The sequence below is a fragment of the Asterias amurensis genome, chromosome 18 (genome assembly GCF_032118995.1).
Source record: "Asterias amurensis chromosome 18, ASM3211899v1".
In the NCBI taxonomy this organism is placed as follows: Eukaryota; Metazoa; Echinodermata; class Asteroidea; order Forcipulatida; family Asteriidae; genus Asterias; species Asterias amurensis.
In genome coordinates this window covers 3,779,199-3,806,588 of record NC_092665.1, presented here as the reverse complement: position 1 = coordinate 3,806,588, position 27,390 = coordinate 3,779,199, and the positions used below count along the sequence as shown (strand labels likewise).

Sequence of the window (27,390 nt, the reverse complement as noted above, 5' to 3'; positions counted from 1 at the left end):
AGTGTCCACTGCCTTTAAATAATAATAATAGTAATAATAAGACTTAAAATGCGCACATATCATCCCTGCTGGGTGTTCAAGGCGCATAATATGATTGAGTTTTCTAAACGCGTTTTACATAAGTACAACATTTTTTAACATTAACTGCAACTTGAACATACTGTATTTTGTAGTATTCATGTCGAAAGTAACATTTTGACATGGGTATGTGATTTTTGTATACTTTTGCTGTTTTCCCCAAATATGAAATGAGGTTTCTGTCCCACAATATTTAAAAGCTGTAGAGACTATGCAGTGTGCATGAGAACTTTTACTGACAACTGGTCTGATACTCTTGTGTACCACCAGGGGGACTGTAGCCTTCATTGCTTCATAGATCCGCATTCAAAATGACTGGAAGGTTTGACCAGCCTGCAAATATCCCCCTCCAGGCGCTTCGAATCACGGCTCTACCAAACTAGTGTCTAAGCCACGAAGGCCTTGACAAAAGGCTAGTGGGGCGGAGGAGTAGTTGCATTATTTCATGGTAGTCCAGTACTGCTTGAAGGTTGATTTCTACATTTATACCTGCAGTTGGATATAATAAAGGAAAAATGTGGTCGAATGAATGAATGAGTGGATAGATAGACGGATGAGTGCATGTAACGCAGAAATAAAATATCAATATTTTTGTTATTTATTAATCTAACTATTTATTTGCTTATCTAATTTCTGGTTTATTGATTATTTGTTTATTAATTGATCGGTTGTTTTATTGATATTTAATCATCCTTTTATTGATGTAAAGGTATGTATGTTGGAAAAGGAGTTAGTTTGATTAACTTTTCGTTGCTTGCATTGTTATTTTATCGATTTGTCTGTTTATTTATTGACCTATTTTTTGTTTATCCATCAATATTTTGATTGTTTGTTGCTATATTTCTTGTTACATGTACCTTTCCAACTATTTATTCATTTACTTATTGTTACTTTTTGTTTACACTTTTAATTAACAATTTGGTTATTTATTTATTTATTTGCTTGTCTAATTTCCGGTGTTTGTTTTTGGTTTTGTTGTTTCAAGTTGTGCTTTGTGTATACAGATTATTTATATTTACTTTTAATTGTTTTTATTTTTCATAAGAGAATATATAATATAGTGAGTTTGCCTCCCTATGTGAGTGGATTAACAGGAGTTCGAGCTACAGAGTGTTTAATTATACTTTTGTTGATCCTGTCCCGATTTCACCACGCGCTGCGACGCGTTGCAAGTTCAAGTTCAAGTTGCGACCGGTTACACGTCGTAAGTTGTTTCATCAAGTTGCAAGTCGTTTCATCAAAGTTATGATGCATTGGATACATCGTAAGTTCCTTGACAACAAGGAAGAACACGTTGTAAGTTACGACTACCCATAGGGTCGTTGTAAGAATGCTATGTTTCATTTGTTTACGCAAAAAATGCATGAAAGGACATAACAATTACCACACGTAACTTCCGTGAACCAATCGGGAAGACACTAGACAACAAATGGAAATTTACCTTCCCCCCCCCAAAAAAAATAAAAGGACGGGTAAAAGAAAACAAACACACGCATAACAAAGTACACACAAACTTAAACAACTCAACCAATTAATAATTATAAACCAACCAAATCAACCCAAACCTAAACACTAGTCCGAAATGGTTGAGTGTCTGCCATCTTGAAATTGAATGAACTATAATACACGACTGTTTCATGACCAAGCTGTACATAACATAAAACAGCCGCAGAACTTTAGCAGTTAATCCTCGTCCAAAAGGTTGTTTTTTATTAAGAATGAAAATAGTTTGTATTGCGACTCGTCGCACTTACGACGTGCTTGGTGCAATGGATTGTGGAACTCGTCGCAGCCGCGAGGTGTCTAAGGTCTGCGACACTTCGCAAACCCTGCGATGCGTCGCTACTTGTGATGAGTTTCGTGAAATCGGGGGCTGGCCATCACATTAGGGTTGTTTTGTAATTTCCTGTGCCGTACTGTTTCAAACAGTGTTTGTCTTGCTTTGTATTTACTTTTGTTTTTATATTATTTATTTTACATACTGTCTGTTTGTATATTGTTATTGTTTAATGGCCAAATAAAGAATACGAATAAGAATAAGGGATGACCTAGCCCAATAAATCGGTCCAAAAATCCACTGGATTGGGCCATGTTTATGGCATATCGATATTATCATATATGGGGCTAGGATTTAGGAGTAGGATGAACATGTTATTTGATAATAATGTTTAATGGAAGTCTTATTGATTATTCTTAATTAAGTATCTGATATAAAATAATTGACGGGCTAGGATTTAGGAGTAGGATGAACATGTTATTTGATAATAATGTTTAATGGAAGTCTTATTGATTATTCTTAATTAAGTATCTGATATAAAATAATTGACGGGCTAGGATTTAGGAGTAGGATGAACATGTTATTTGATAATAATGTTTAATGGAAGTCTTATTGATTATTCTTAATTAAGTATCTGATATAAAATAATTGACGTTGATCATTTAACAATTTGAGAGTGACCAGTTAAGACCACCGTGCACAAAATCAACTTCTTACCGAGAAAAGATGTCCATCAATGTTTCGGATCGGCATCATAAATCACCAAATCCGCGTCAAAACTAGCTGTGGACGACGACGGACGGACGAGAGCATGCAGTGTGTATGTACATGTAATGTACATTATGTATGGTGTATGCTGTATGCTGGTACTCAGTTATTTTTGCATTGGTTTAACACAGCGACGTGAAGAGTACCAGTTATGTAGTGAGTAGAGTAGAGTAGAATCCTACTCGTACATGTACCATAGGAAATCTGTTCACATATCTTGCACCAATTGATATTTTATGTTAAAGAATTATGATAGAGGGCGCACTACACACGGGAAATAACTTCCACAAAATATGAAGTAAAATACTTGTTTAGCTTGCAATTTTTACACTTACACTTACACATAAAACCCTCTTCTTCATGAAAGCCGCTTAAAATAAACAAAGTGAATAGCCTTTGCAATGAAAATAATGAAAAATGACTGAGTATGATTGGTTGCAAGTGTTTCAATAATTAAGGGGTGTGAAAGAGGTGTGTACGCAATGGCCAATCACAGGAGTTAATCGGAAGTTAGGCCGTGTCCGAAACGGCGACTTCGGCTACAGCTACGGCTAGATCGCGCGCGTCTGCCTATTCTTCAACACTGGTAGACGCGCTGATCTAGACGTAGCTGTAGCCGAAGTCGTCGTTTCGGACACGGCCTAATACTAGTAATTTGCATATACAGCACCACGTCATCACCAATCCGCAGCGCACTGTTGGTATTTTTATTTCTGGCAAATATTGAAGGAAAATAAAAGAGACTGTTTTTGATCTCCAATAATATGAGCGAAAAACTCTTACCAACCAATTTGTCTTCTCTCAGCAGTGCTTTTAAAGCTAGAATGTAGCTCCATAAAACTTGGTCCAATCCACTCCGAGTGGATTTGACGTTTTGTTTTATGGGGCAGTAGAATACTGATGACGCAACCCTGTCTCAGTTTTCGTATTTTCTCCATTTTTTCAAATACTTTTTTATTCATTCATGTAAAATTTAATTACCAACTCTTTTAATAAGCGACCCTAAAGCAAGCAAGTCCAAAGTCAGCTTCGTCAGTCAGTCTGGTGTGGGCCCTACTCTCCATGCTCTCAGCTCTTATGCTTACACCAGAATATGCTTGGGTTACCGACCAAACTACAATGTATTGTTGTAACCCATCTGCTCATTTTTGCTTAGTTAGACATTTCTTTTAATGGGAGACTTTTCGAAAGCTCTGCCACTAGAGGGCAGCAGACCTACCAGGTAAGGGTGCACAACTCCTATACCAAACAATGGTAAATGCTAAAAATTCAAAAATACTCAAAAAATATTTAGAAGTCTCTCAGCCTCTTGAAAACTAAATCAGATACATTGTCATACACTAAACTTCAGATTTCTTCTCAATTTTTTTGTAGGTCAGCATTTTGGAATTTTTGCTAATTACCCTAGAAGAAACACTCCCAAAACCTCATAAACTACGCTTGTTATCATAGGGGAACTCGTGTCCAGTACGTCCTGTTCCAGAACAGTGCGGTTTATGCTGGCATTGTGTTATGAAAAACAAAATAAAGTTTGGCTAAATCAAAATACAAAATCAAAAACACGCAAAACACATGGTATTTGCTGTCAGTGACCGTCACTCATGCTCCTGATCTCCTATTCCCAAGTTGTTGACATTACCTGGTGAAGAGCGCCCTCTCTTGGTGAATGGCAGATAGTGTAAAGTTTCCCATTGTGCTAAGCAGTTTTTCAACAAGTCATATACATTACAAAATGCACTCTCGATCCTAGACCCATATCTAGACCCATATCTATAGTAACTGAGGTTCTGTACTCATTTAAAGGAACACGTTGCCTTGGATCGGACGAGTTGGTCTATAAAAAGCGTTTGTAACCGTTTTTTATAAAATGCATATGGTTGGAAAGATGTTTTAAAAGTAGAATACAATGATCCACACAAGTTTGCTTCGAAGTTGCGTGGTTTTCCAAATACTGTGCGAACTAACACGGTCGGCCATTTATGGGAGTCAAAAATTTGACTCCCATAAAATGGCCGACCGTGTTAGTCGACGAGGTAAAAGGGAAAACCGTGCAATTTCGAGGCATGTTTGTGAGGATCATTGTATTCTACTTTTACAACATCTTTCTAATCATATTCATTTTATAAAAAAAAACGGTTACAAACGCTTTTCAAAGACCAACTCGACCAATCCAAGGCAACGTGTTCCTTTAAACAAATTGACATTTGCATTTGTACTTGTGCACTTACGGCAATTTTTGTTAAGTGCAGAGCCCTTCTGCCCCTGAGTCTAGATTGACAATCAACTTGTCAAAAACATTGTTCTCGTAAAGCTATTGTCTCAATTCCACCACCCAATAGTGGCTTCACTTACATATAACTATTTGCAACTTGAAAATCTAAAAATCAAGAATTGGCATAACATCCCTCCTGAGCAGCAACCTTAGGCATAATAGCTAACACAGTTGTTTTTGCTGAACACTCATCCGTCAAAGTGACGTCAAAGTGACGGCATAATCCACCATTATACATCATCATTAAACTGATTCGACAAAAGTCCTGCGAAAATAAATTAATTTTGTATTAACAATTAAATAATAAATATTATCTTTATTGCGAGCTACCAGCAATATGGATAAGTACATGTAATTATAAAGGAAGGCCCTCTTATAACCTAAAACAATTTATTTTGGAAATTATACTGGTAGGTCTCGAAAGCCAAACTAATCACCTGGACTCTTCACAAGACGTTTATACATCGAAGCGGAGCACATACCAAGTCCAACGTGTCAATAGCTGCTTCATGTGAATAAGCTATATAAACGCATGAAGAACAGACTATCATACATTTTATAATTGGTCATTCTACTTGGATGTGAAATTTACCAACTTTGACACATCCATTAGGTTCTTGGGAAAGCCAGCTCGGCGTAAAAACCGATTTTTAATTTTTAAGTTTTGGGAGAGAATTGCTTAGCAAGAATGATGTTTCGGTTTACACTGATGATAACTGTACTACTTGGATTGGCTTCTGCCAAGCCGGTAAGTTTTATAGCTTTCTAAAAGTTATTTTGAAAGCCTAAAATCGTGATTTATTCCGTATGGTAAATCAATTTCTAGGTGTTTTTGATTAAATTGAGTTGATTACACTATTCATCCTGAACAGTTTGTTTTAGTACTTTTTTCCTCTTTAGTTTGAAGAAAATGCAAAGTTCAGAAAATTATATCCAAATACTTGTGTAATTAAAATAGAAGGGGAAAAGTATGGTGACTAAATAGAGATTAACTGCAATACTTACAACAATGACTATGAGGACCACAATGGAAATTAAAACAATTGTAGCATTTTTGTGTTATCCGCGATAATTCATTCAGATTCCAATGTATGATTATTGTATTTAATTAACTTGTTTTGTCCACGTTAATTAAAGAATTCTGTCGAGATGTCTAACAAAAAACAACTAAAAGTAGTAATGCAATAACCATTCTTCACTATCAATCTGTCTTTACAATACTATTTCCAATCCCAAACTATTGTTTCCTAAACACCAACAATATTGCTCAACCATTTCAACCAATTACAAATACATTGTATTGTAATTTGTTTTATGTCCGACAGATTAATATTAAGGGGCTGTTGGCGGTACCGACTGCACTGCCTCTTGAAAGCAAGACTGGTCCTGACTTTGAGTTGAAGGTACCGACTGCCCTGCCTCTGGAAAGCAAGACTGGTCCTGACTTTGAGTTGAAGGTACCAACTGCTCTGCCTCTGGAAAGCAAGACTGGTCCTGACTTTGAGTTGAAGGTACCGACTGCCCTGCCACTTGAAAGCAAGACTGGTCCCGACTTTGAGTTGAAGGTACCGACTGCCCTGCCACTTGAAAGCAAGACTGGTCCCGACTTTGAGTTGAAGGTACCGACTGCCCTGCCACTTGAAAGCAAGACTGGTCCTGACTTTGAGTTGAAGGTACCGACGGCACTGCCTCTGGAAAGCAAGACTGGTCCTGACTTTGAGTTGAAGGTACCGACTGCCCTGCCACTTGAAAGCAAGACTGGTCCTGACTTTGAGTTGAAGGTACCGACTGCACTGCCTCTTGAAAGCAAGACTGGTCCTGACTTTGAGTTGAAGGTACCGACTGCCCTGCCACTTGAAAGCAAGACTGGTCCTGACTTTGAGTTGAAGGTACCGACTGCCCTGCCACTTGAAAGCAAGACTGGTCCTGACTTTGAGTTGAAGGTACCGACTGCCCTGCCACTTGAAAGCAAGACTGGTCCCGACTTTGAGTTGAAGGTACCGACTGCCCTGCCACTTGAAAGCAAGACTGGTCCTGACTTTGAGTTGAAGGTACCGACTGCCCTGCCACTTGAAAGCAAGACTGGTCCCGACTTTGAGTTGAAGGTACCGACTGCCCTGCCACTTGAAAGCAAGACTGGTCCTGACTTTGAGTTGAAGGTACCGACTGCCCTGCCACTTGAAAGCAAGACTGGTCCCGACTTTGAGTTGAAGGTACCGACTGCCCTGCCACTTGAAAACAAGACTGGTCCTGACTTTGAGTTGAAGGTACCGACTGCCCTGCCACTTGAAAGCAAGACTGGTCCCGACTTTGAGTTGAAGGTACCGACTGCCCTGCCACTTGAAAGCAAGACTGGTCCCGACTTTGAGTTGAAGGTACCGACTGCCCTGCCACTTGAAAGCAAGACTGGTCCTGACTTTGAGTTGAAGGTACCGACGGCACTGCCTCTGGAAAGCAAGACTGGTCCTGACTTTGAGTTGAAGGTACCGACTGCCCTGCCACTTGAAAGCAAGACTGGTCCTGACTTTGAGTTGAAGGTACCGACTGCCCTGCCACTTGAAAGCAAGACTGGTCCTGACTTTGAGTTGAAGGTACCGACTGCCCTGCCACTTGAAAGCAAGACTGGTCCTGTCTTTGAGTTGAAGGTACCGACTGCACTGCCTCTGGAAAGCAAGACTGGTCCTGACTTTGAGTTGAAGGTACCGACTGCCCTGCCTCTTGAAAGCAAGACTGGTCCTGACTTTGAGTTGAAGGTACCGACTGCCCTGCCACTTGAAAGCAAGACTGGTCCTGACTTTGAGTTGAAGGTACCGACGGCACTGCCTCTGGAAAGCAAGACTGGTCCTGACTTTGAGTTGAAGGTACCGACGGCACTGCCTCTGGAAAGCAAGACTGGTCCTGACTTTGAGTTGAAGGTACCGACGGCACTGCCTCTGGAAAGCAAGACTGGTCCTGACTTTGAGTTGAAGGTACCGACTGCCCTGCCACTTGAAAGCAAGACTGGTCCTGACTTTGAGTTGAAGGTACCGACTGCACTGCCTCTTGAAAGCAAGACTGGTCCTGACTTTGAGTTGAAGGTACCGACTGCCCTGCCACTTGAAAGCAAGACTGGTCCTGACTTTGAGTTGAAGGTACCGACTGCCCTGCCACTTGAAAGCAAGACTGGTCCTGACTTTGAGTTGAAGGTACCGACTGCCCTGCCACTTGAAAGCAAGACTGGTCCCGACTTTGAGTTGAAGGTACCGACTGCCCTGCCACTTGAAAGCAAGACTGGTCCTGACTTTGAGTTGAAGGTACCGACTGCCCTGCCACTTGAAAGCAAGACTGGTCCCGACTTTGAGTTGAAGGTACCGACTGCCCTGCCACTTGAAAGCAAGACTGGTCCCGACTTTGAGTTGAAGGTACCGACTGCCCTGCCACTTGAAAGCAAGACTGGTCCTGACTTTGAGTTGAAGGTACCGACTGCCCTGCCACTTGAAAGCAAGACTGGTCCCGACTTTGAGTTGAAGGTACCGACTGCCCTGCCACTTGAAAGCAAGACTGGTCCTGACTTTGAGTTGAAGGTACCGACTGCCCTGCCACTTGAAAGCAAGACTGGTCCCGACTTTGAGTTGAAGGTACCGACTGCCCTGCCACTTGAAAACAAGACTGGTCCTGACTTTGAGTTGAAGGTACCGACTGCCCTGCCACTTGAAAGCAAGACTGGTCCTGACTTTTAGAGACTTCAGGCAAGTTAAATTGGTCAGTTCGCAAAATGCTTTTACCAACAACCTAGTTTTTCTCTCAGTTAAATAACCGTTCAAAGCCTGATTAGCAAATACACTGTGCATGAAGTCTTTCCTGTTTCTCACACTTAAGAAACGGGCTTTGCACAAAGAAGATTACTAACTTAGGGCCTGATTTCACTAATAGCTGTCACTAATCTTAACCAGTGTGTAACTTTAAATTGCAGAGCACCACATCTAACCCAATACAAATCACTTTTGTGATAAACTCAACTTAAGATGAATCTTAGTAATTCTTTGATAAATTGAGTCCTTTGCCAACCATGGTTGGTTCGGTTTGGATTCCACAAGTAAGGCAAAACCAGGGAGTAAGTCTCGAAGTTTGGAAGTTTGGAAAGAGCAGCTTACACTGTTCAGTTTTAAAGAAAACAATTACCATCATTACAATTCCAGGCAATATTAAAAAAATCACCTTCACTGAAATTCTCAAAGTGTAATGAAAGCAATGTTGTAGGAAAATGAAGCAATAATAAGAAAGAAAAAACATAGTTGTGTAGATTGAGTAGTGTAGCTTACAAATACAATGAAAACAACTTAGTGTAAGACAAAAGTTAAGACTGATGTTCTAACCTTATCCATAGGCTGTGTCTTAGTTGATGGCTACAACTATGGCTACGGCTACATCATCATGTGTTGAAGTATAGGACGTCCTTGGAAACACCCTTAGCAACAGTCGTAGCCAGAGCTGTAGCCACCAATTCGAACAGAGCCTTATTAATAAAACTGCCTTAAGGCCGAGTCACACTGCAGCCGTAACGAAAACAATAACAATAACGAAAACGATAACGATCAAGATGCAAAAAGAACTCATTTTATTGCTTGAATTGCTCCACGCAGACTACGCAGTGATCGTTTTCGCTATTGCTGCAGTGTCACTCGGCCTTAACACTGTAATTTCCCATAAACGGAATCATGGTTGTAAAAGTTATACGTTAGCTATTCAATAGTTCTGGAATAACTTGAATTGTTGGTCTAAATCAGAAATAAACACATAGATCAAGGTTCTGCAGTCTATAATTGTTTTATTTTTATGTATTTCTTTGCAGATTTTATTAATATGATACAGATCATATCTTTGTTTCTGAAGCTAATGCCGACTTCGTATTCTAGTAACTCTTCTGACCGGAGACCAAACTCCCCGCATAACTAAAGTTGTGGACCTTCTATTGGCTTGAACTAATTACAGTTTGCCTCGAGTGTGCAAACAACCAGCCAAACAAGGTTAAAAACCATGAGATGTAAATAATGAATATTTATGAGTGCAATGGGTGAGAATATTTTCATAGATTGAAATATGGAATGTTCCATTTAACAAGGTGAAGCAGAGTCGAATGAAACATTCCATCTTTCAATGAATTAAATATTATTGCACAAATAAATGTTCACTATTTGTTATATAATCTGATTGGAAGATGAATCTATAAAAAATAAATAAAGTTTAAATTTTTCAAAATTACGTGTTTGGCTTAAAATAGCCTGGATGTACACACCAAATAAGCATATGCTGAAATCTGACAATTTTCAACTGACGCGACAGATTTTTAAATTATCATGTGACCTTAAATCCTCCGAACAAATGACAAGGATTAAGGACTAATTTCATAAAGCTGTTAAGCAGAGACTACTTCTTGATAAATTTATTTGCTAAGTAAATATTGAGTGGGCACCAGTCACAACCAGTCACAACAATGTACACTAAATGTAATTTTGGCTGGTAACCTGTTTCTGTTGAGCCAATCTTTTAGGTGCTAAACATGTTTTTCTGCTTACAGGCTTTATGAAGTTGGGATCTATCCGAGTGTCATTTATAAGTGTATAAAGTTGTCAATGTTCATTTGGGGGGGGGTGTCTGAGGGAAGAAGCGTCCATGTTTTGGATATAATATTTAACTGATGTTTTCTGAATAAATAATCTTTGGTCAGTCAACAATAGTTATACAGCTTTCTACTTTTACTAACATTCAATGGATTAGTGCCAGTTCAAACGAGAGATGCCATCTTTGTATTGTACTCAGAAGCCATAGTGCCAATCATTATGACATTTGTCATTACATCATAAGCACCAGACTCTAGAACATGACTGGTTTCTCTTTGAGCTTCAATAACTAAATTATTACAAGTTTGAATCTTTAGACAACAATCCAAAGCCCACTTGAAAAACCTACAACAACAAAAAACACTGGGATTTTAATCCAAGTTAACATATTCAATGAAGTTTTCTTGATATTTTTTAAAACAAAATTATATCCCAAAACTTTTCCATTTTTGTGAAAGAAACTAAAATGACATCACATCATCTGCTCCCGTGGTTCATCAAATATGAGATTCATTTTTTTTACAAAAATCAATATTGCACTTAAAACAAAAAGGAAACATACAAAAACATTTCTAGAATATATCTGAAAATAAAATCAGCAATATGTTAACATCATAGAATAAGCGAGTGGAGTTATAAAAACAAAAACAAAGAAACAAAATAATTTGGATAGTCACAAAGCCCTTCTATACCTCGTTATATTAGTGCACCAAGATTTTGAACCTTTCGGGCGATTTGTCGGTGGCGATTGCGGAAGTCCTTCAATTCTTTCAGGCTCCGATCTGCAACACACTGTAAAGGATTCCAAAGATTAAAAATTTATAAAAGTACAAATTGATCAGCTAAAGAAATACATTTGCTTATTTGAAATAGTGCATAATCACTACATTCTTGATAGGTTTCAACTTTAGGAAGACTGCCGTCGATTTCAAAAAACTCTTCCTAACTTAAGACTAATCTTAGGACTTAGGACAAGTCCCAACCCTGCACTGTAGCATGCAGACCTTAAGATTAATCCTAAGTTAGGACTAGGAGTTACTCGTCCTAACTCGAGATAAGACGAGTCCAAACTCTTTGTGAAATCGACGGCTGTTTCTTGAAGAGAGTTTAATATTTTTGAGTTGAAGAAAAACAGTTTGAGAAAATTACAGATCAGTTTTCCCTACTGATTAACTTAATATATTTATTACTGACAGTTTGTAAATTTCACATTTAAAATGATTAATGCAATACATTAATAAAGTATCTTTAACCAAACCTAATAATAACAGAAAAGATGTACGCATTTTGGAAAGTATTGACAAAACATTTGACACAGACTGGAAAGAAATCAGAACCAGTTGAATAGATGGAAATTTTGTAGCACAGTACACTCAGTACTATCAAATCACTCGGGTGGGATTCTAACACACAACCTTTTCATTGCTAGAGTAGATGTCGTATCACAAGAACAAGTTTACTTGAGGGGTTTATTTTTACCTTGATCTTTTTCTCAACATGAGGAAGCAGGACAGTGAACAGGTAGTCAATATTCTTCATGATGAATGGTCGCTCGTCGGCAAACCTGTCCGACATGACTGCCGTCTCCATTAGGTGAACATGACTCTCCATTACATCCTTGATGGTCCAGATTAGATCTGGGTACAACTGTTGAAATAAAGAGGGTATTGGGTATGATCAGGCACCTAGTTACCCAGTTTAAGTACGCCCAGTTTGGGTATATACATGTACATGTAATACCCTAGTACATTCTCAATGGTCCATGTTAGATATGGGTACAACTGTAGATAAGAGGGTGTTAGGTATGATCAGGCAGGCACCTAGTTACACAATCAAACTACGCCCAGTTTGAGTATACTTTAATACAACACTCCCATTGCATCCCCAGTGATCCAGATTAGATCTGGGTACAACTGTAGACAAGAGGGTATTGGGTATGATCAGGCACCCACTTACCCAGTCTAAATACGCCCAGTTTGGGTATATAGTACCCTAGTACAACACTCCCATTGCATTCTCAATGGTCCATCTTAGATCTGGGTGTGGGGTATGATCAGGCAAATAGAAACCCAGTCTAAGTACGCCCAGTTTGGGTATACCACCCCACCCTAGTACAAAACTCCCATTGCATCCTCAAGGGTCAATATTAGATCTGGGTACAACTGTAGACAAGATGGTGTTGGCTATAGACCTTATGCACATGACGTCATTTCAGTACGGCGCCCCCGCATTGAGGTCAAAAGGAGGTTGATCATTGGCCAATCTATGTGCGTTTCGATTGTTTCGTCACCGTTTGACCTCAAAGATGGCGGCTGGATGACGTCAATGCATAAGGTCTATTGCTTGGTATGATCGGCACCTAGTTACCCAGTCCAAGTATGCCCAGTTTGGGTATGCCATCCCCTTCACCCTAATACAACACGCCCATTGTATCATCAGTGGCCCATGTTACATCTGGGTACAACTGAAGATAAGACAGTGCTGGATATTGCTGGGTATGATCAGGCACCTAGTTACCCAGTCCGAGTCACCCAGTTTGGGTATGCCATCCCCTTCACCCTATTACAACACGGCCATTGTATCATCGGTGGCCCATGTTACATCTGGGAACAACTGTAGGTAAGAGGGTGCTGGCTATTGCTAGGTATGATCAGGCACCTGTTACCCAGTCCGAGTCACCCAGTTTGGGTATGCCATCCCCTTCACCCTAATACAACACGCCCATTGTATCATCGGTGGCCCATGTTACATCTGGGAACAACTGTAGATAAGACAGTGCTGGATATTGCTGGGTATGATCAGGCACCTAGTTACCCAGTCCGAGTCACCCAGTTTGGGTATGCCATCCCCTTCACCCTAATACAACACGCCCATTGTATCATCGGTGGCCCATGTTACATCTGGGAACAACCATAGATAAGACAGTGCTGGATATTGCTGGGTATGATCAGGCACCTAGTTACCCAGTCTGAGTCACCCAGTTTGGGTATGCTATCCCCTTCACCCTAATACAACACGCCCATTGTATCATCAGTGGCCCATGTTACATCTGGGTACAACTGAAGATAAGACAGTGCTGGATATTGCTGGGTATGATCAGGCACCTAGTTACCCAGTCCGAGTCACCCAGTTTGGGTATGCCATCCCCTTCACCCTAATACAACACGCTCATTGTATCATCAGTGGCCCGTGTTACATCTGGGTACAACTGTAGATAAGAGGGTGCTGGATATTGCTAGGTATGATCAGGCACCTGTTACCCAGTCAAAGTACCCCCAGTTTTGTGTAATCAGGGAGTTTCATTGAAGACTTACCTCTGGAACATAAAGCTTGAGTGCATCGAGTAGAAATGACAGAAGCACCTTGGTAAAAGCAACATTACTGCTGGAAAGACTTACAAAGCAACTGTCTGTAAGAAGAAAAAAAATACATTTAATCAAATCGATAACTATATAAATAATCAACAATGATCAATCATGCAAAACAAAGTATGTTTGGTATTGCATCTTTTGTGTCCTTTGTATCCTGCTTATTTCTGTTTAGCAGACAAAAATTAAGCAATATATTAGGCAGCTGTATGAATGTGGGCTTAAGCAGGGAGCCACTAGGTATCTTGTAGAAATGATGTCACTAATTCACCACATACCCCAATCCTTCATGTACACTAATATCGCAGCAATGATTATAAGAATGACTCAATGGGTAAAAGTCCGATAAGATGACGTACCATAAACCAGAGTGTTGAAATCTTCAAAGCCAAGTTGGAACATTTCTTGGATGAGGTTATTAGCTGCGGTGGGATTCTTCAGATTCAGTGGGTACCATCGTTCATCCTTTAAAGAAAACAAACAACAAGGAGAACCTCATGAGACTTCTAAAATTCTAAACAATACTCTGTACAGCCGAGTTCAATCTAAGAGAGGAGTAGAAACCGACACTATGATATTGAAAAACGAAAATGAAAAGGTCAATTTAAACTGTTTCTTTGAGAATGTAAACATCCTTTAACTGGCTGCATATTGCGACAGAGCACCTTGTAACCATCACATGTAGCTATGTAAAAGAATTGGTCTCATACTTCAATTTCCACAGTACCTTACAGAAGAACTAAACGCATCAATGGTCGCTATGAGTGCTATATAAGAAGCCCCTATTATTATTATTATTTGCAGGGAGACTGAGTGGAGCTGGGGTCGATTTCACAAAGAGTTAGGACTAGTCCTAACTTAGGACTAGTCCTAGGAGATATACAAATTGCATGGATAGTCCTAAGTTAGGAAGAGTAACTGGTCCTAACTCAAGATAAGACTAGTCCTATCTCTTTGTGAAATCCACCTCTGGGCTTACAAGCTCAAAACCAGTGAGGTATACAGCACCTAAAACACTATCCACTAGGGAACTCCAATGATAAATGATGAATTTTTGTTTCCAATTGATCACGAAAAAATGACAACATAAAACCATCACACCACAATTTCAGGCCAGGGAATACAAACAGGCCAAGGAGGCCATAGCCTTCGTTGCCCTTTTCTTGACCGTGGTGCCCTTCAAACAAATGGAAGTGCCCTTTCGGTATACAATGGGCAGGCCTGGTACCTCACAGCGGCAATGAAGGTGGGTGCCTTGTTGCCCTTGAAATGCTCCAGTAGTAGGGTGAAAAAACAAAGCATAAGGCCTGAAATGGCCTTGCTCTGTTGCCCTTGAAATGCTCCAGTAGTGGGGTGAAAAAAACAAAGCATAAGGCCTGAAATGGCCTTGCCTTGGTGCCCTTGAAATGCTCAAGTAGTAGGGTGAAAAAACAAAGCATAAGGCCTGAAATGGCCTTGCCCTGGTGCCCTTGAAATGCTCCAGTAGTAGGGTGCCTTTTACTAAGGAAAAAAACAAAGCATAAGGCCTGAAATGGCCTTGCCTTGGTGTCTTTGAAATGCTCGAGTAGAAGGGTGCCTTTTACTATTAAGGAAAAAACGAAGCATAAGGCCTGAAATGGGCTTGCCCTCTCAAAGATGAAATCCCAAGCCTGCAACTTACCACATTTCGATGTCTGGAAGCTTCAATAAGCTGTTCTTTGTTGTACTGCATTGCCTCCCGTATTCCTCTCAATAATAATGTGTTCATAGCAAACAGGAGCTCCAGACCAATCACTGAGAGTTGCTGGCAGTATGTCCGAGCGATTCCAACACACTCTGCTACGATGGCTACACTTGTCTTCTTAGCGAGGGCTTGACGCGAGAAGTGATTAGCGAAGGTTTTCAACTCAGCTTTGCTCCAAACGACAAACGCTAGAAACAAAGTTTGAAATAATATATACTAAACCGAATCATAGTAGTTATTTTATCAATGGACCCTGGGTTAGCCTGGATTGAGCATTGGCTGGCCAGGAAAATGAGGATATACACTGTAGACTTATTACTAATTGTTCAAGCATTTGTAATAACACATTTTCTTGATACACAGGAAAATGAGGCAGTAGACTTTTACCAGTCACTCGAGTATTTGTCATTATCCACCTTCTGCTACCAAGGGCAAATGAGACAATAGACTTGTCCCAGTAGCTTGTAATAACTTGGCAAATTTGAGAGGGAAAATCATCACAATAAGGTATGGTTAACATTAGGGTAAGATTAAGGTTTGGTTAAATAACTACCTGAGAAACATCCTTGATTTTCAGAAAATGTGATACGGAACTCTTTGCCCGTCTCAATGATGTTGTTAAAGAAAACACCACACAGCTTTGTGATGTACATGCTTGTGGCGCCCTCTATCCTCAACTGACGAAGAGATTGTTTGATGGATGCGCTACGGTTCTTCAGGAACAAATCACACGCCTACAAGGAAAAAACAAATCAAGAAAGTTTCAAATTGAGAAAAAAAGAATCCATAGAAGTGTTATTTAATCTGAAGAATCACCACATAATCTGGGTCTCGTAAGCATAAAAACTTGCTCAGCACAGAATTCTTTATGCTAAGCACAGAAAAATCTTGCTTAAAAGAAACTGGGAACCAGCCAAAATTCCATAGAATTTACATTGTTGCAACTGGTAACACCTAATGTAAGTTTTGAATTGTTAAAAGTTTAGTTAAGAAATTAACCCGGGGACAATTTCATAAAGTTGTTTACCGGTAAGGAAATATTTGTGCCTACTATAAGAGAAAAACAATCGAAAGCAAAGCCCATTTCATAAACAGTATGGTTTCAGTTAGTGAGTATGTGCATTGTAGCATCACTCGTTTGTCAACAAGAACGGCCGGAAAGCCGGAAAGCTAGTGTGCATTTTCATGTGGCATGGTTGGCGTGTGCAAAAAGCGCTCGCCTCTCACCAAGGTGACCTCGGTTCGATTCCCGGACGGGGCCATATGTGAGTTGAGTCGTGCGTTGGTTCTCTGCTGTGCCACGAGGGTTTTCCAGACCATCCGGTTTTCCTCCCTCGGGAAAAATCAAACACTTTCGATCTTGGCTGTGCTCCATGGTCATAATGGGTTGATGTGGCTGGCAGCCAAAGGCGCCCTTGCATGCCTGCTTCCCGAACACGCTGTAGCCGCGTCCTTCGCAATTCAGCTCTTAGCTGCGAGTAAGGATGATTAGCCCCCCAAATTTTTATTATTAATTTACTTTGCTTACAGTGTGGCAGGAGATTCTATCCCCTGCAGGTTCTGTCCCCCAATATGGCAAACTGTGTACAAGCTTCGTCTGATAGCGCCCTCTTTTGAATCATCCTCTTCCAGCTCATGTTAATTTCCCATATGGGGGACAGAATCTATGGTGGACCTGGGACACGGGCAAGCAATTTTAATGAAATAGAAGTTCTACCAATGGCCACTCCGTAAGCAGAAAAAGTCTGCTTACAGGCTGAGGCTCGATGAGAAAACCTCTGAGGGCTCGAGGTTACTCACATACCTGAGTTGCTCTTCCAAGGCGGATGAGTTCTGTGACTGCCCTTCGAGTCACCTGAGGTCCACCTCTGAGTGACCGGTCAGGTGATACCTGTAACTCACGAGTCAGCACCTCAGTCAACTGCTTCACTCTGTGGTCAACTCGAGCCCTGCAAATAATAAAAATTTATTTTTAACCATTTCAAAAAAGCATAACATTTTTTAATTTTGTTTTTTCCCCTTCAAATGTACCATCAATTTGATTTTAAGGACCTTCAGAAGACTGGTGCATTTCAGACTGAACTTTCTCAACGTAATTTCAATTTAAAAAGTGGATGGCAGACATGCCATCATCATCAAATTTTGGAAAGTTCTTTGTAGTTAGCAGTTCTTAAAACACATCGGTGCGGGGGTAAAAACAAATTATACCATAATTATGTTTGCACAATGTTTGATTTTGCTTGGAGGTCTTGTCATTGATGAAGGAGCAACAGAAATTTAAAAGTTACTTCAAGTATGGAACAAAAACTCTAATGCAGTCTAAGATACCTAGCTTGAACAAGGACTAACACACAAAACAAGATTGTTATTTCTAGCAATAATTCTCTGTTATCTTACCTCATTTCTTTGAGCGCTGGACTCTGTGGAATGGAATCAAGGTATTCATTCGCTGTAAAACAAAAAGTTTTCTGTTAATTAAAAGAAATTCTTAGATTTCATCTCCTTTAGAAAAGGACTCTTTCTAATGAAGAAATACAAATGCCCCGTCTGTTTTAAAATGGTACTTTGTTACTAGGGCTAATAACCACTTTGACTCTGGGGCTCCAGTATTTCTAGAGGATTTATTGCCTGATTTGTACGTATCATCGACACCATCCTTCTTTGTACCTTAATCTGACAGGAAAACACTTTCCACCTGTTTTTTAGTACTCTTTCTGTGTACTCTTTATAAGCAGGTTTTGAAACTTTGCATGGTAGAGAGAATATCTAGGAGAGATTTGTAGTAAAACCATGTGGATATCTCTTTTGAGTAATGTTGGATCTTAAAGAAAAAACAGTGGTTAGTAACTCTTCATTATAACAACATTTAAGAGACTTTTCAATTGCAAAAGTTTCCTGTCTCGAGTTGTTTGGCAAGGTAATGAAATCTTGTTTGATGCGTGTGCAAAGTGAATGCAATTCTATATTGATCCCAAGAGGGCGGTATTTAGTTACTTTTGATGATGAGATCAGTAGCTTCTTCAAAGTTCCTCTGGGCGATACACATGTCTAGGTCTTCAGGTAGTTCTATCAGCCAATCCACTTTGAGCATACTGGACGATTCCACTGGCATCGTGGGTGACATCACATCATCATCTTCATCAAACGCTGTCAACCATACAAAACAAACAAAATAGTCAGAGACCATTTGGTATAACAGGAATCAGTATCGACCATTGCTCTTGCACATGGGTAACAAGACAAAATGGTGGATGCAAGATAGGGCTCAATTGAGTCTACGGCGGTGTCCGAAACAGCGACTTCGGCTACAGCTATGGCTAGATCAGGGCATCTGCCTATTCTTCAACACAGGCAGATGCGCTGATCTAGCCGTAGCTGTAGTCGAAGTCGCCGTTTCGGACACAGCCTAAGGCTATGTCTGAAAAAGCGGCTGTGGCTTGATCGTCATGACAACATGCATTGAGGCATAGGAGGCCCATGGCAACACCCTTAGCAACAGCCACAGTGGCTGATTCAGCGGCTCTGGCTTAGGCTCACTCAGAAGACATGCACATTTGATACAAGGCTTCAAATGGCAGATCAAAACCCTAAGCCAGAGCAGGGCCCAATTTCATAGAGCTGCTTAAGCATAACAAGTTGCTAAGCACAACAAAATTATGCTAACCAGAATAAGGTTACAAGCTAAATAACCATTTTACGTGTGCAGAATGTAACTGGTATCTTGCATAGTTGTGCTTAGCAGAAACAAATGTTAAGCAATATTTTCTGCTTTAAAAGCAGCTCGTTGAAATTGGGCCCGGATGTCACAGCCCTGTTTTCATAAGGGTAAAACTATAACAGGCAACACTATGGGATGCGGTTTGGGTAACTTCTGGTAGTAATATTTCTTTGTAATTTCTAACCAAACATCTAAGAAAAAAGATCCTTTTGCATGCAGTTTGACACAATTACTTCAAGTTCTATCTGCAAGGCTTGGTACATTCATATCACGTAAAGAAACAATCATGGTAGATACATTCTGGAGATTTTCAAATGAATAAAAGTTGCAGGCAGTCATGCTAAATCACACCAAGATATACCTTCACTCTGTAAGAATCCATATATATCTGGCTTATCTGAAAATACGATCGCAAATATCCAAGCTCTCAATACAATTTATAAAGAACTCAACAAAAAAAGAAATGTTATAATTTTCTATGCAGCTTATAATGTCATCTTGGGAAGTCAGGTTTTGAATAATTTGTATAAGGAAACACAATTTGAAAGCAAAATTTTATAAATTGTCTTTTCTAAGTAATACAAATAAATGAAATAATACAACTTAGAAATAACCCAAAACATTAAGATTCTGTTTTCCTTACCCTAGCTATTTTGCCCAAAAATATAGCAAAATATTTCCGCAAAATATTATTTTGTTGTTGTTGCTATGTCAAATGGTTTGAGGCAAACCTTTGTATAGCAACCTACAGATGAGCAAACCCTAGTACCACTGTGCCATACACATCCATTCAGAACTGTGTATGGGTGTTCAACAACTCTTACGTAACTCACAAAAAGCCTGCCCCTAATCAAGTGTCATAGCAACTGTCTTGAAGTCCAAGGCCTGAATACTCGTTACTCGTTACTCAATACTCACGATTATAATCAGTGGACTCAACGCTCATCTGCTCAGCCAACTCCCTCCTGTGAGTATCGGCAGCTGCTTTAGTCTTCTTCGCCTCTTCGAGTTTATCCAGCCATGTTCGCTGAAAATAAAATTCAAAACAATGACAAGAATGTCCATACATCACCTCAGGGATTCAATGTAGATTTTGCATGGCATAAAAGTCCTACCTTATGCTATATTAAATGAGTCTCCTACTTATCAAACTTTGCTTACCAGTCAATAAAATAACAACCGCTTTAAGATGCTCTTACATGCTTTGCAATTTTTTCTCTGGTAAGAGAAACTTCTATGAGGAAATGTAAATTTGTGTTGGAACTTTACAAAGGGCACCACAGCAAAAGCAAAGCACCACAGCAATCACCCGATCCATTAAAGGAACACGTTGCCTTGGATCGGACGAGTTGGTCAAAACAAAAGCGTTTGTAACCGTTTTTTATAAAATGCATATGGTTGGAATGATGTTTTAAAAGTAGAATACAATGATCCACACAAGTTTGCATGGTTTTCCTTCTACTGTTCGAACTAACATGGTCGGCCATTTATGGGAGTCAAAATTTTGACCCCCATAAATGGCTGACGTGTTAGTCGACGAGGTAAAAGGAAAACCACGCAATTTCGAGGCATGTTTGTGTGGATCATTGTATTCTACTTTTACAACATCTTTCTACCCATATGCATTTTATAAAAAACGGTTACAAACGCTTTTCAAAGACCAACTCGACCGATCCAAGGCAACGTGTTCCTTTAAGCTCCGCCCCATTGGGTATTGACGAATCACAACCCATTGCACAGTCAAAAGTCTGACACTATAAAGTCCAACATGTGTGCGCATGTGCTTGGGGTGCGCGCAGCAGAGTGTGCCGTGGGCGGAGCCTAATGGATCGGTGTATTGCTGTCGGTGCCGTGGGCTATTTTGAGGCCTGCTCAAAGATAAAGCATTATCAATATAAGAACTCAGTATTATTATTTTCATAAACCAGCGATCCTCTTTTCACTCCCTGTACCTTTGTTTTTGAGTTGTCCGCTCTGTAAATCCTCTGATCAGGAAACATCAGTATCTTGAAAGCATTTTTCACAGCTATGGAGTCAAAAAGAAAAACAAGTTATAAATACAAGATACCACACACTATTATATATCTTTATTATACATGATTTCTGTCGATCAGTTTTACTCTTCATGAAGACTACGAAAACTCTGTGAATTACTTCAATCATAATTTTTTTAAAATGTTTATACTTTGCAAATCACAAACAAAATTTGAGACATTCAAAGGCGTATTCTAAGGGTAGTTGTTGTTGCTTTAATCGATTATGTTATGATGGAAATTCCAAAAAGTGACTTACGACCAACATCTCGGACGTTAACAACAGCAAGGCTGTCCAGCTCATATAATGCCTGGTACTTGTACCTCACTGGTCCCCGTCTGCAAAACAATTGTTCAAAATCTCATTGCATGACTTCTTACTGGCTCTTTAAACAAAGACATTGACCAATAGGGAGACCACCAAAATTGGGCTTAATAGATCAATAGTAATAATAAGACTTGTAATGCGCACGTATCCACCCTGCTGGGTGTTCAAGGCGCAGTAAACCAAAAAACAAAAACAAAGAAAAACAAACACAACAAAATTAATTGTTGAAAACCTGTGACATAAGATAAGTTTTGAGAAGAGATTTAAATTTTGTGGTACAAAGACAAGATCTAAGATTAAGTGGTAGAGAGTTCAAGATGCGTGGCGCAGCTGAAGAAAAAGACCTTTCACCCCATGAGTGTCGAGACTTGGGTTCAATGAGGAGAAGCATGGAACTTGATCAAAGATTCCTTAACGGAGTGTAAACTTGAAACAGTTGGTAGAGGCGGAGGTTCGCAAATTTGTCTTTCCCCCAAATCAGTAAAAAATAAATTACATAGTAATTTAACTCTGGTAAGGGGTACCTTTTTGAGAAAAAATGTAAATTTGTATTGGAACCTTGCAGAGGGCACCACAATAAAAGCAGAGGGCACCACAGCAAATGCTGTGGGTTATTTCAAAGCCTGAAGTTTATTCTACCTGTTTGGAACGAATGTTGTAATAACTAAGCTATCGTTGAGCAGGTAAGCATGAACTCGTTGAACCTCAGAGAACGTATCCGTGTCTAACTCCACTAGGTCGCCATCATGGACAATGTATCGACCTGGTACCTCGGTTATCCTCTGCAAAAAAACAGACAGGTAAATACAGTTAGAAATGCATCAGCGCTGGAAAGGTGCCAGACTATTTGTCTTTATTTTAACCTAATCCACATTCAAAAGTTAATAGATTAGGAGTTCTTTTAAATACTGACCGAGCATCCTTCTACTCGATCCAGGAGTGAGGCTATTGTTCTCTTCTGATCATCTTTGTTCTGCGGCAAGTCTTTATTTCTTACTGAAGCTTCTGGGAAATAACAGAAGAATCGAGAAAATAACACAATAATCGAGAAGTCATAATCAATAAAACTCATTGTTTAATAGATGTAATAAGTTCACAAGGGATAAATAATATTATTTTGGTTTTCTGCCATACACTAGTATGTGATGTTAGGCCATAAGCACTGTTTATACAGTGCTTTTCAAAGAAAGAAAAAAATAGTTAGCGTGCCAGAGGACACATATTCAAGTCAAGCTCTAGTCAATAGATCGATCCATTAAGCCCCGCCCCATTGCGTATTGACCAACCACAACACAACGAAGGTCCGACACTAAGGTCCGACATGCGTGCCCATCTGCTTGACGCGCGCCGCAGAGTTGTGCAAAAGGCATTGGAGAGCCCCACATGTTCATGCTAACACGTCGACGTGGGCGGAGCCTACTGGATCGGTCTATTCTCTTTGTTCAACCCAAAATTATTTTAAATTTTACCAGACTGCTTTCCTTATTTAATTTGATCTGTTTATAAATCATTAAGAAACTTACCTTTCTTTCCAATGGACATTTCAAGCATTTGGCTCATGATGGATTTCTGTTCTGTTAGAACATGGCTCAGTTGATACATCTCTCCTTCCAGATCTGATCCATAAAGGAGTTCAGGAAGAAGAATAATAATAGGTTTTTATATTGCGCTTTGCACACTCGAAGGGTGTCTCAAAGCTCTTCTAAAATTATTACCCCTAGTCACTGGGCCATTGTATTCATTTCTTAAAACCATCTCAGTTCCCTAGGGAGTATATACATGTGTAGCTTGTGCAACAAGTATGCCATACGAAGCTAAATCAAACACAAGAACTATCTCTGCCCTCACAGGTACCCATTCACCCCTGGTGGAGTCCAGCAATTATAGTTAAGTGTCCTAATAGAAAACACAAGTAACCCAAGAGAAATTTGCCATGCAATGCAACATACAAAGGAATAACAGGTATTGAACTTCACTCTTGAAGGAGCAAAGTCAAAACACTTCCTACTTGTTTCTATAAAAGGATACATGATATTTCTTTCGCCGTCTCAATGAACTGCGTATAGTTCCTGTAGACATTTTTCTTGAGTGCTATCGCTGTGTCTTCGCTGAGATGCTGAACCTTCTGCCGATGCTCAAGGAGTTCGTTGTAAACATCACCTCCAGAGCAGATGTCAAAAACATCTGTTGAAAAAGAAAAATCAATCTTGAATAATAGGGTGGTTGGGGTGGTTGTGTTAGCGTAGTGATGTCTTTCCTCGCCTTCCACCTCTAGGACCTCGGTTCGAATCCCACTGGGGGCACTTCGTGGATTGGGTTTTCAATTCAGTCTCTACCTGACTGTCTGTTTTTTCCCTTGGAATATTTCTCTGAGGTTTTCCTCCCACATCTAGAACTGCAACATCCTTCTTTGTCTTCTCTCCATGGGGTTCTTGGCCAGTACAGTGATTAAGTTTGCTTTTCCGAGAGTTCTTGGCTTCGCAACCAGAATAAATGAAATGAAATTAGGAGTTTAGCGTTCTCCCTACATGGGTCTGCTGTTAAATGCAAGTTAAATCATCTTTTCCAAGAGACCTTCGCTTAACAACCAGAATAAATTAAACGAAATTAGGAGTTAAGCGCTCTCCCTCCATGGGTCTGCTTTTAAATGCAAGTTAAATCATCTGAGGATCAGTCAAAATTTACAGCAAGTTCAGTATGTAAAAGCACTGTATTAAATATGAAAGTGGCATGTAGAAAAGCTGGCGAACTAGAGATAGAGAGTGACGTGTGAAATTCTACAAAGGTTTGTGGCTGAAAAACACCAAGCTTTTGTGTTACATTGCCAAGTATTGTGTTTTTTTTTACAAAAAGTGTTTACAAATTTAAAACTCAAAAAGGTCCAAATCCGTAACATTTTTGACAGTTGGACGGGGATGCCAAGTAACTTATTTTTTTGTTTAACATGACCTCACTTTTTGTCAATAAATGGCAAAATCCTGCAAAGAGTGCATTTTTGGCATTCTGGGGGACAATGGTGTTGACAAGTTGTTTTCCTCATAAGGCTATACAACATTTAAACAAGTATTTGTAGTTCCGGGCAAGAGGTATTTTTGACAGGGATTTAGTGCATTACTCACTGTAAACAACTGTATAAAAATCTGTGGTCAGGTTTTCTAAACTAATGCATTTGATTCTTGTAGAAAATTACCCTACTATAGTTGGGTTGGTTTCATAAGTGGTTAGTTCAATGAATTGTAATGGATGACTTGACTTGGTTATGCTACAGTGAACAACTATAAGTTTTTGTAACAATCATAGTCCCATGCTATGAAATGATAATGAAAAATAAAACTAGGGAACACATTCTAAAGAAAATAAAGATCAATTAGGATGTAAATAAATCTTCAAATATTTAGACTTAGAATGAGATTTTCAAATAACTGGTACATTATACAATTATACAAACAAATACAAGAAGTTCCAAGTTATTTTTGGGTATGTATGTAACTATTTTTCTCTTTTACAATATAAATATATTCAAGCTAAGGAAGTGTTTTTGTTTTGTTTTTTGAAATACAGTATTTCAATATTTTTTTAGCCTCACACACATAGACAGACACACACAAAACACTAAACACTTGCTGTCAGACTGTGAACATAATTAAATAAAGTAAAACAAGAGAAGAGTGGGTCTCACAAAATAAATGTATTTGAAAGTCACTATTTGTATCGTAGGAGGTCCTGTTTTCGAGGTGTCCCTAATATCGTGGCAAATCTTTTACCTCTCTGTGCGTGATGTAAACAGTCCCAAGATAAAAATTGTGTGGTTTTATTCGTCAAGCAAAGAGTCTCCTCTTCTTTGACCAAAACTTAGAAACACGTAAGGCTCCACTGGTCATTTGCACTTGTAAATGCAAAAAGTTTGGTATTTTAGGCATTTCTACAAGGTACACAAATATGTCATAATGTTGAGGCCATATAAAAATATTTGCCCACCGAAAAAGTTTCATCAAACGCTATTTCAATTCACAATTCATGATGATCAAAATCATGTGACTGAATGTTTTGCTGAGCATTCTTGAAAAAAATACCGAGGCTTAAAGAAGCCTGTGCCTTATATCATTTTCTAATATTTTTGGAGATTTTTATTATGTAACCCTCGTATCAATACTATTATTTATATTAAAATTTAAATATCAGCTTGTTGATTCAATTGTTATCACTGTTTATTTATACGCTTTATTATAAATATTAAGAAAAAAAATAAATAGAAATCAGATTTTGAAGCCAGTAATTATTCACACTTTTTATATATTTTTTTTTTTTTTTTTTTGCAAGTTACCATGGTAATTTTTAAAATTTAATAAAAAAATATTTTGAATAAAATGAAGGGAACTGCTGGCTATACAGTCATACACAGAGTCTCAAAGAACACTTGTAGTCACTGCAGATGTTTCTTACATGTATGGCTTCACCGGGAAACCATACTTTCTCGTTTGCCGTGAAAACAGGAAAAACTCAAAACAAATGGGGCCAGTTGAAGTCATCCAAGATCGGTGTGTGGTGTGAACATTTCAATGTCCATCAAGTTTTAATACATGTTTGCATACTTCGTATTAACAAATGAAGATAATTAGGGCATCGGTTGATATATGGCATCATTATTTTTTCCCCAATTCAAATAAAAAGGCATAATAGCGTGATAACTGGTAAGCAGAGGATACAAATAAATACAAGAAGAAGTTCTAATAAAAATAAGTTATTTTCGGGTATGTATGTAACTATTTTTCTCTTTTATATACAAATATATTCAAGCTAAGGAAGTGAGGTTTTTTGTTTTTTTGAAATACAGTATTTCAATATTTTTGTAGTCTCACACACACAGACAGACACACACAAAACACTAAACACTTGCCGTCAGACTGTGAACATAATTAAATAAAGTAAAACAAGAGAAGAGTGGGTCTCACAAAATAAATGTATTTGAAAGTCACTATTTGTAATTGTTTTTTTTTGCTTTTTTATAAAGGGTGTCAGTTACTTTGTTGAATGAATGTGTTATATATGGTTAGACTATTTTATGACTTGAGGAACCAATCTGGATAAAAAAGCCAAGTATCAAAAATAAACTAAAGTAAAGTTTTCCTGTAAACTAATAACATAGCGCGTTTTCGAAAGTGCGCTGAGCATTTCCATTAAGCGCGACAACCAGCGTATGAGGCTTAGTGCACATTGTGCATTCTGCGCTCAGGATACGAAGCAATTTGCATGATACTGAATGCTGGGCAAACCAACGTCAACAACTTTACATTTTGTTCTAACCACCTCTTCTTCAACGAGCTCATATAAATTTAGTAAACCCCAAAGCATGTTTGGTAATTATTCGAAGTCTGTGTGATAAAACTAACAACACAAGAGAGTGGAAAACTTACATTTTTGGGCATCAAAATCGTCCTTCGAAAGATTTTTCTTTACGTGGTCCGCCATGTTGAGTTCTGTATTGTAGGCGGGGTCACTAGACCATTCCATTTTACCCATAGGGAAAGAATAGATTTATATCCAAAACAATATTTAAATGCGAGCAAGTTCATTCAGTATAAAAACTAATGCCTCCCTTCAAGTTCATTGTTTAGTAATTCTTACAAACAATCGTAAAAAAAAACCATCAAATGATATTTTGTGGGTTAAATATATTATAAATATTTTATGCTAAAATTTAAACACCCCTATATAACCTATGAAA

At 39.0% G+C, this 27,390-nt stretch overlaps 2 protein-coding genes across 3 annotated transcripts; one reads left to right on the top strand and one right to left on the bottom strand.

Annotated features, from left to right (window-relative positions):
- Window positions 1-4,777: 4,777 nt before the first annotated feature.
- On the top strand, window positions 4,778-8,614 carry LOC139950922 (uncharacterized). The gene is made up of 2 exons (XM_071949761.1): window positions 4,778-5,643; window positions 6,221-8,614. Exons 1-2 carry the CDS (start codon window positions 5,584-5,586, stop codon window positions 8,612-8,614), a joined length of 2,454 nt encoding a protein of 817 aa, XP_071805862.1. The 5' UTR covers window positions 4,778-5,583.
- LOC139950833 (exocyst complex component 8-like) lies at window positions 8,556-27,139 on the bottom strand. 2 transcript variants are annotated; one of them, XM_071949658.1, is made up of 17 exons: window positions 27,080-27,139; window positions 23,694-23,849; window positions 23,189-23,281; window positions 22,579-22,670; window positions 22,305-22,447; window positions 21,597-21,676; window positions 21,257-21,330; window positions 20,223-20,331; window positions 18,581-18,733; window positions 17,984-18,035; window positions 17,391-17,535; window positions 16,140-16,320; window positions 15,524-15,774; window positions 14,223-14,328; window positions 13,810-13,904; window positions 11,975-12,142; window positions 8,556-11,287 (listed from the first exon to the last, which is right to left on the bottom strand). In XM_071949658.1, exons 1-17 carry the CDS (start codon window positions 27,132-27,134, stop codon window positions 11,192-11,194), a joined length of 2,049 nt encoding a protein of 682 aa, XP_071805759.1. In that variant the 5' UTR covers window positions 27,135-27,139; the 3' UTR covers window positions 8,556-11,191. The 2 variants fall into 2 exon arrangements, with proteins under 2 accessions (XP_071805759.1, XP_071805760.1); XM_071949659.1 differs by having other exon boundaries at window positions 22,579-22,667.
- Between the last annotated feature and the right edge of the window lie 251 nt (window positions 27,140-27,390).

Bases quoted from the DNA above. Each gene is read 5' to 3' on its own strand.
- LOC139950922 (XM_071949761.1), top strand. From the start codon at position 5,584: ATGATGTTTCGGTTTACACTGATGATAACTGTACTACTTGGATTGGCT. The intron at 5,644-6,220 runs GTAAGTTTTATA...TATGTCCGACAG, and splicing joins GATTGGCTTCTGCCAAGCCG to ATTAATATTAAGGGGCTGTT.
- LOC139950833 (XM_071949658.1), bottom strand. From the start codon at position 27,134: ATGGCGGACCACGTAAAGAAAAATCTTTCGAAGGACGATTTTGATGCC. The intron at 16,321-17,390 runs GTATGTGAGTAA...TTTTCCTTGTAG, and splicing joins GCCTTGGAAGAGCAACTCAG to GCGTGTGATTTGTTCCTGAA. The intron at 11,288-11,974 runs GTAAAAATAAAC...AATCCTTTACAG, and splicing joins ATGTTGAGAAAAAGATCAAG to TGTGTTGCAGATCGGAGCCT.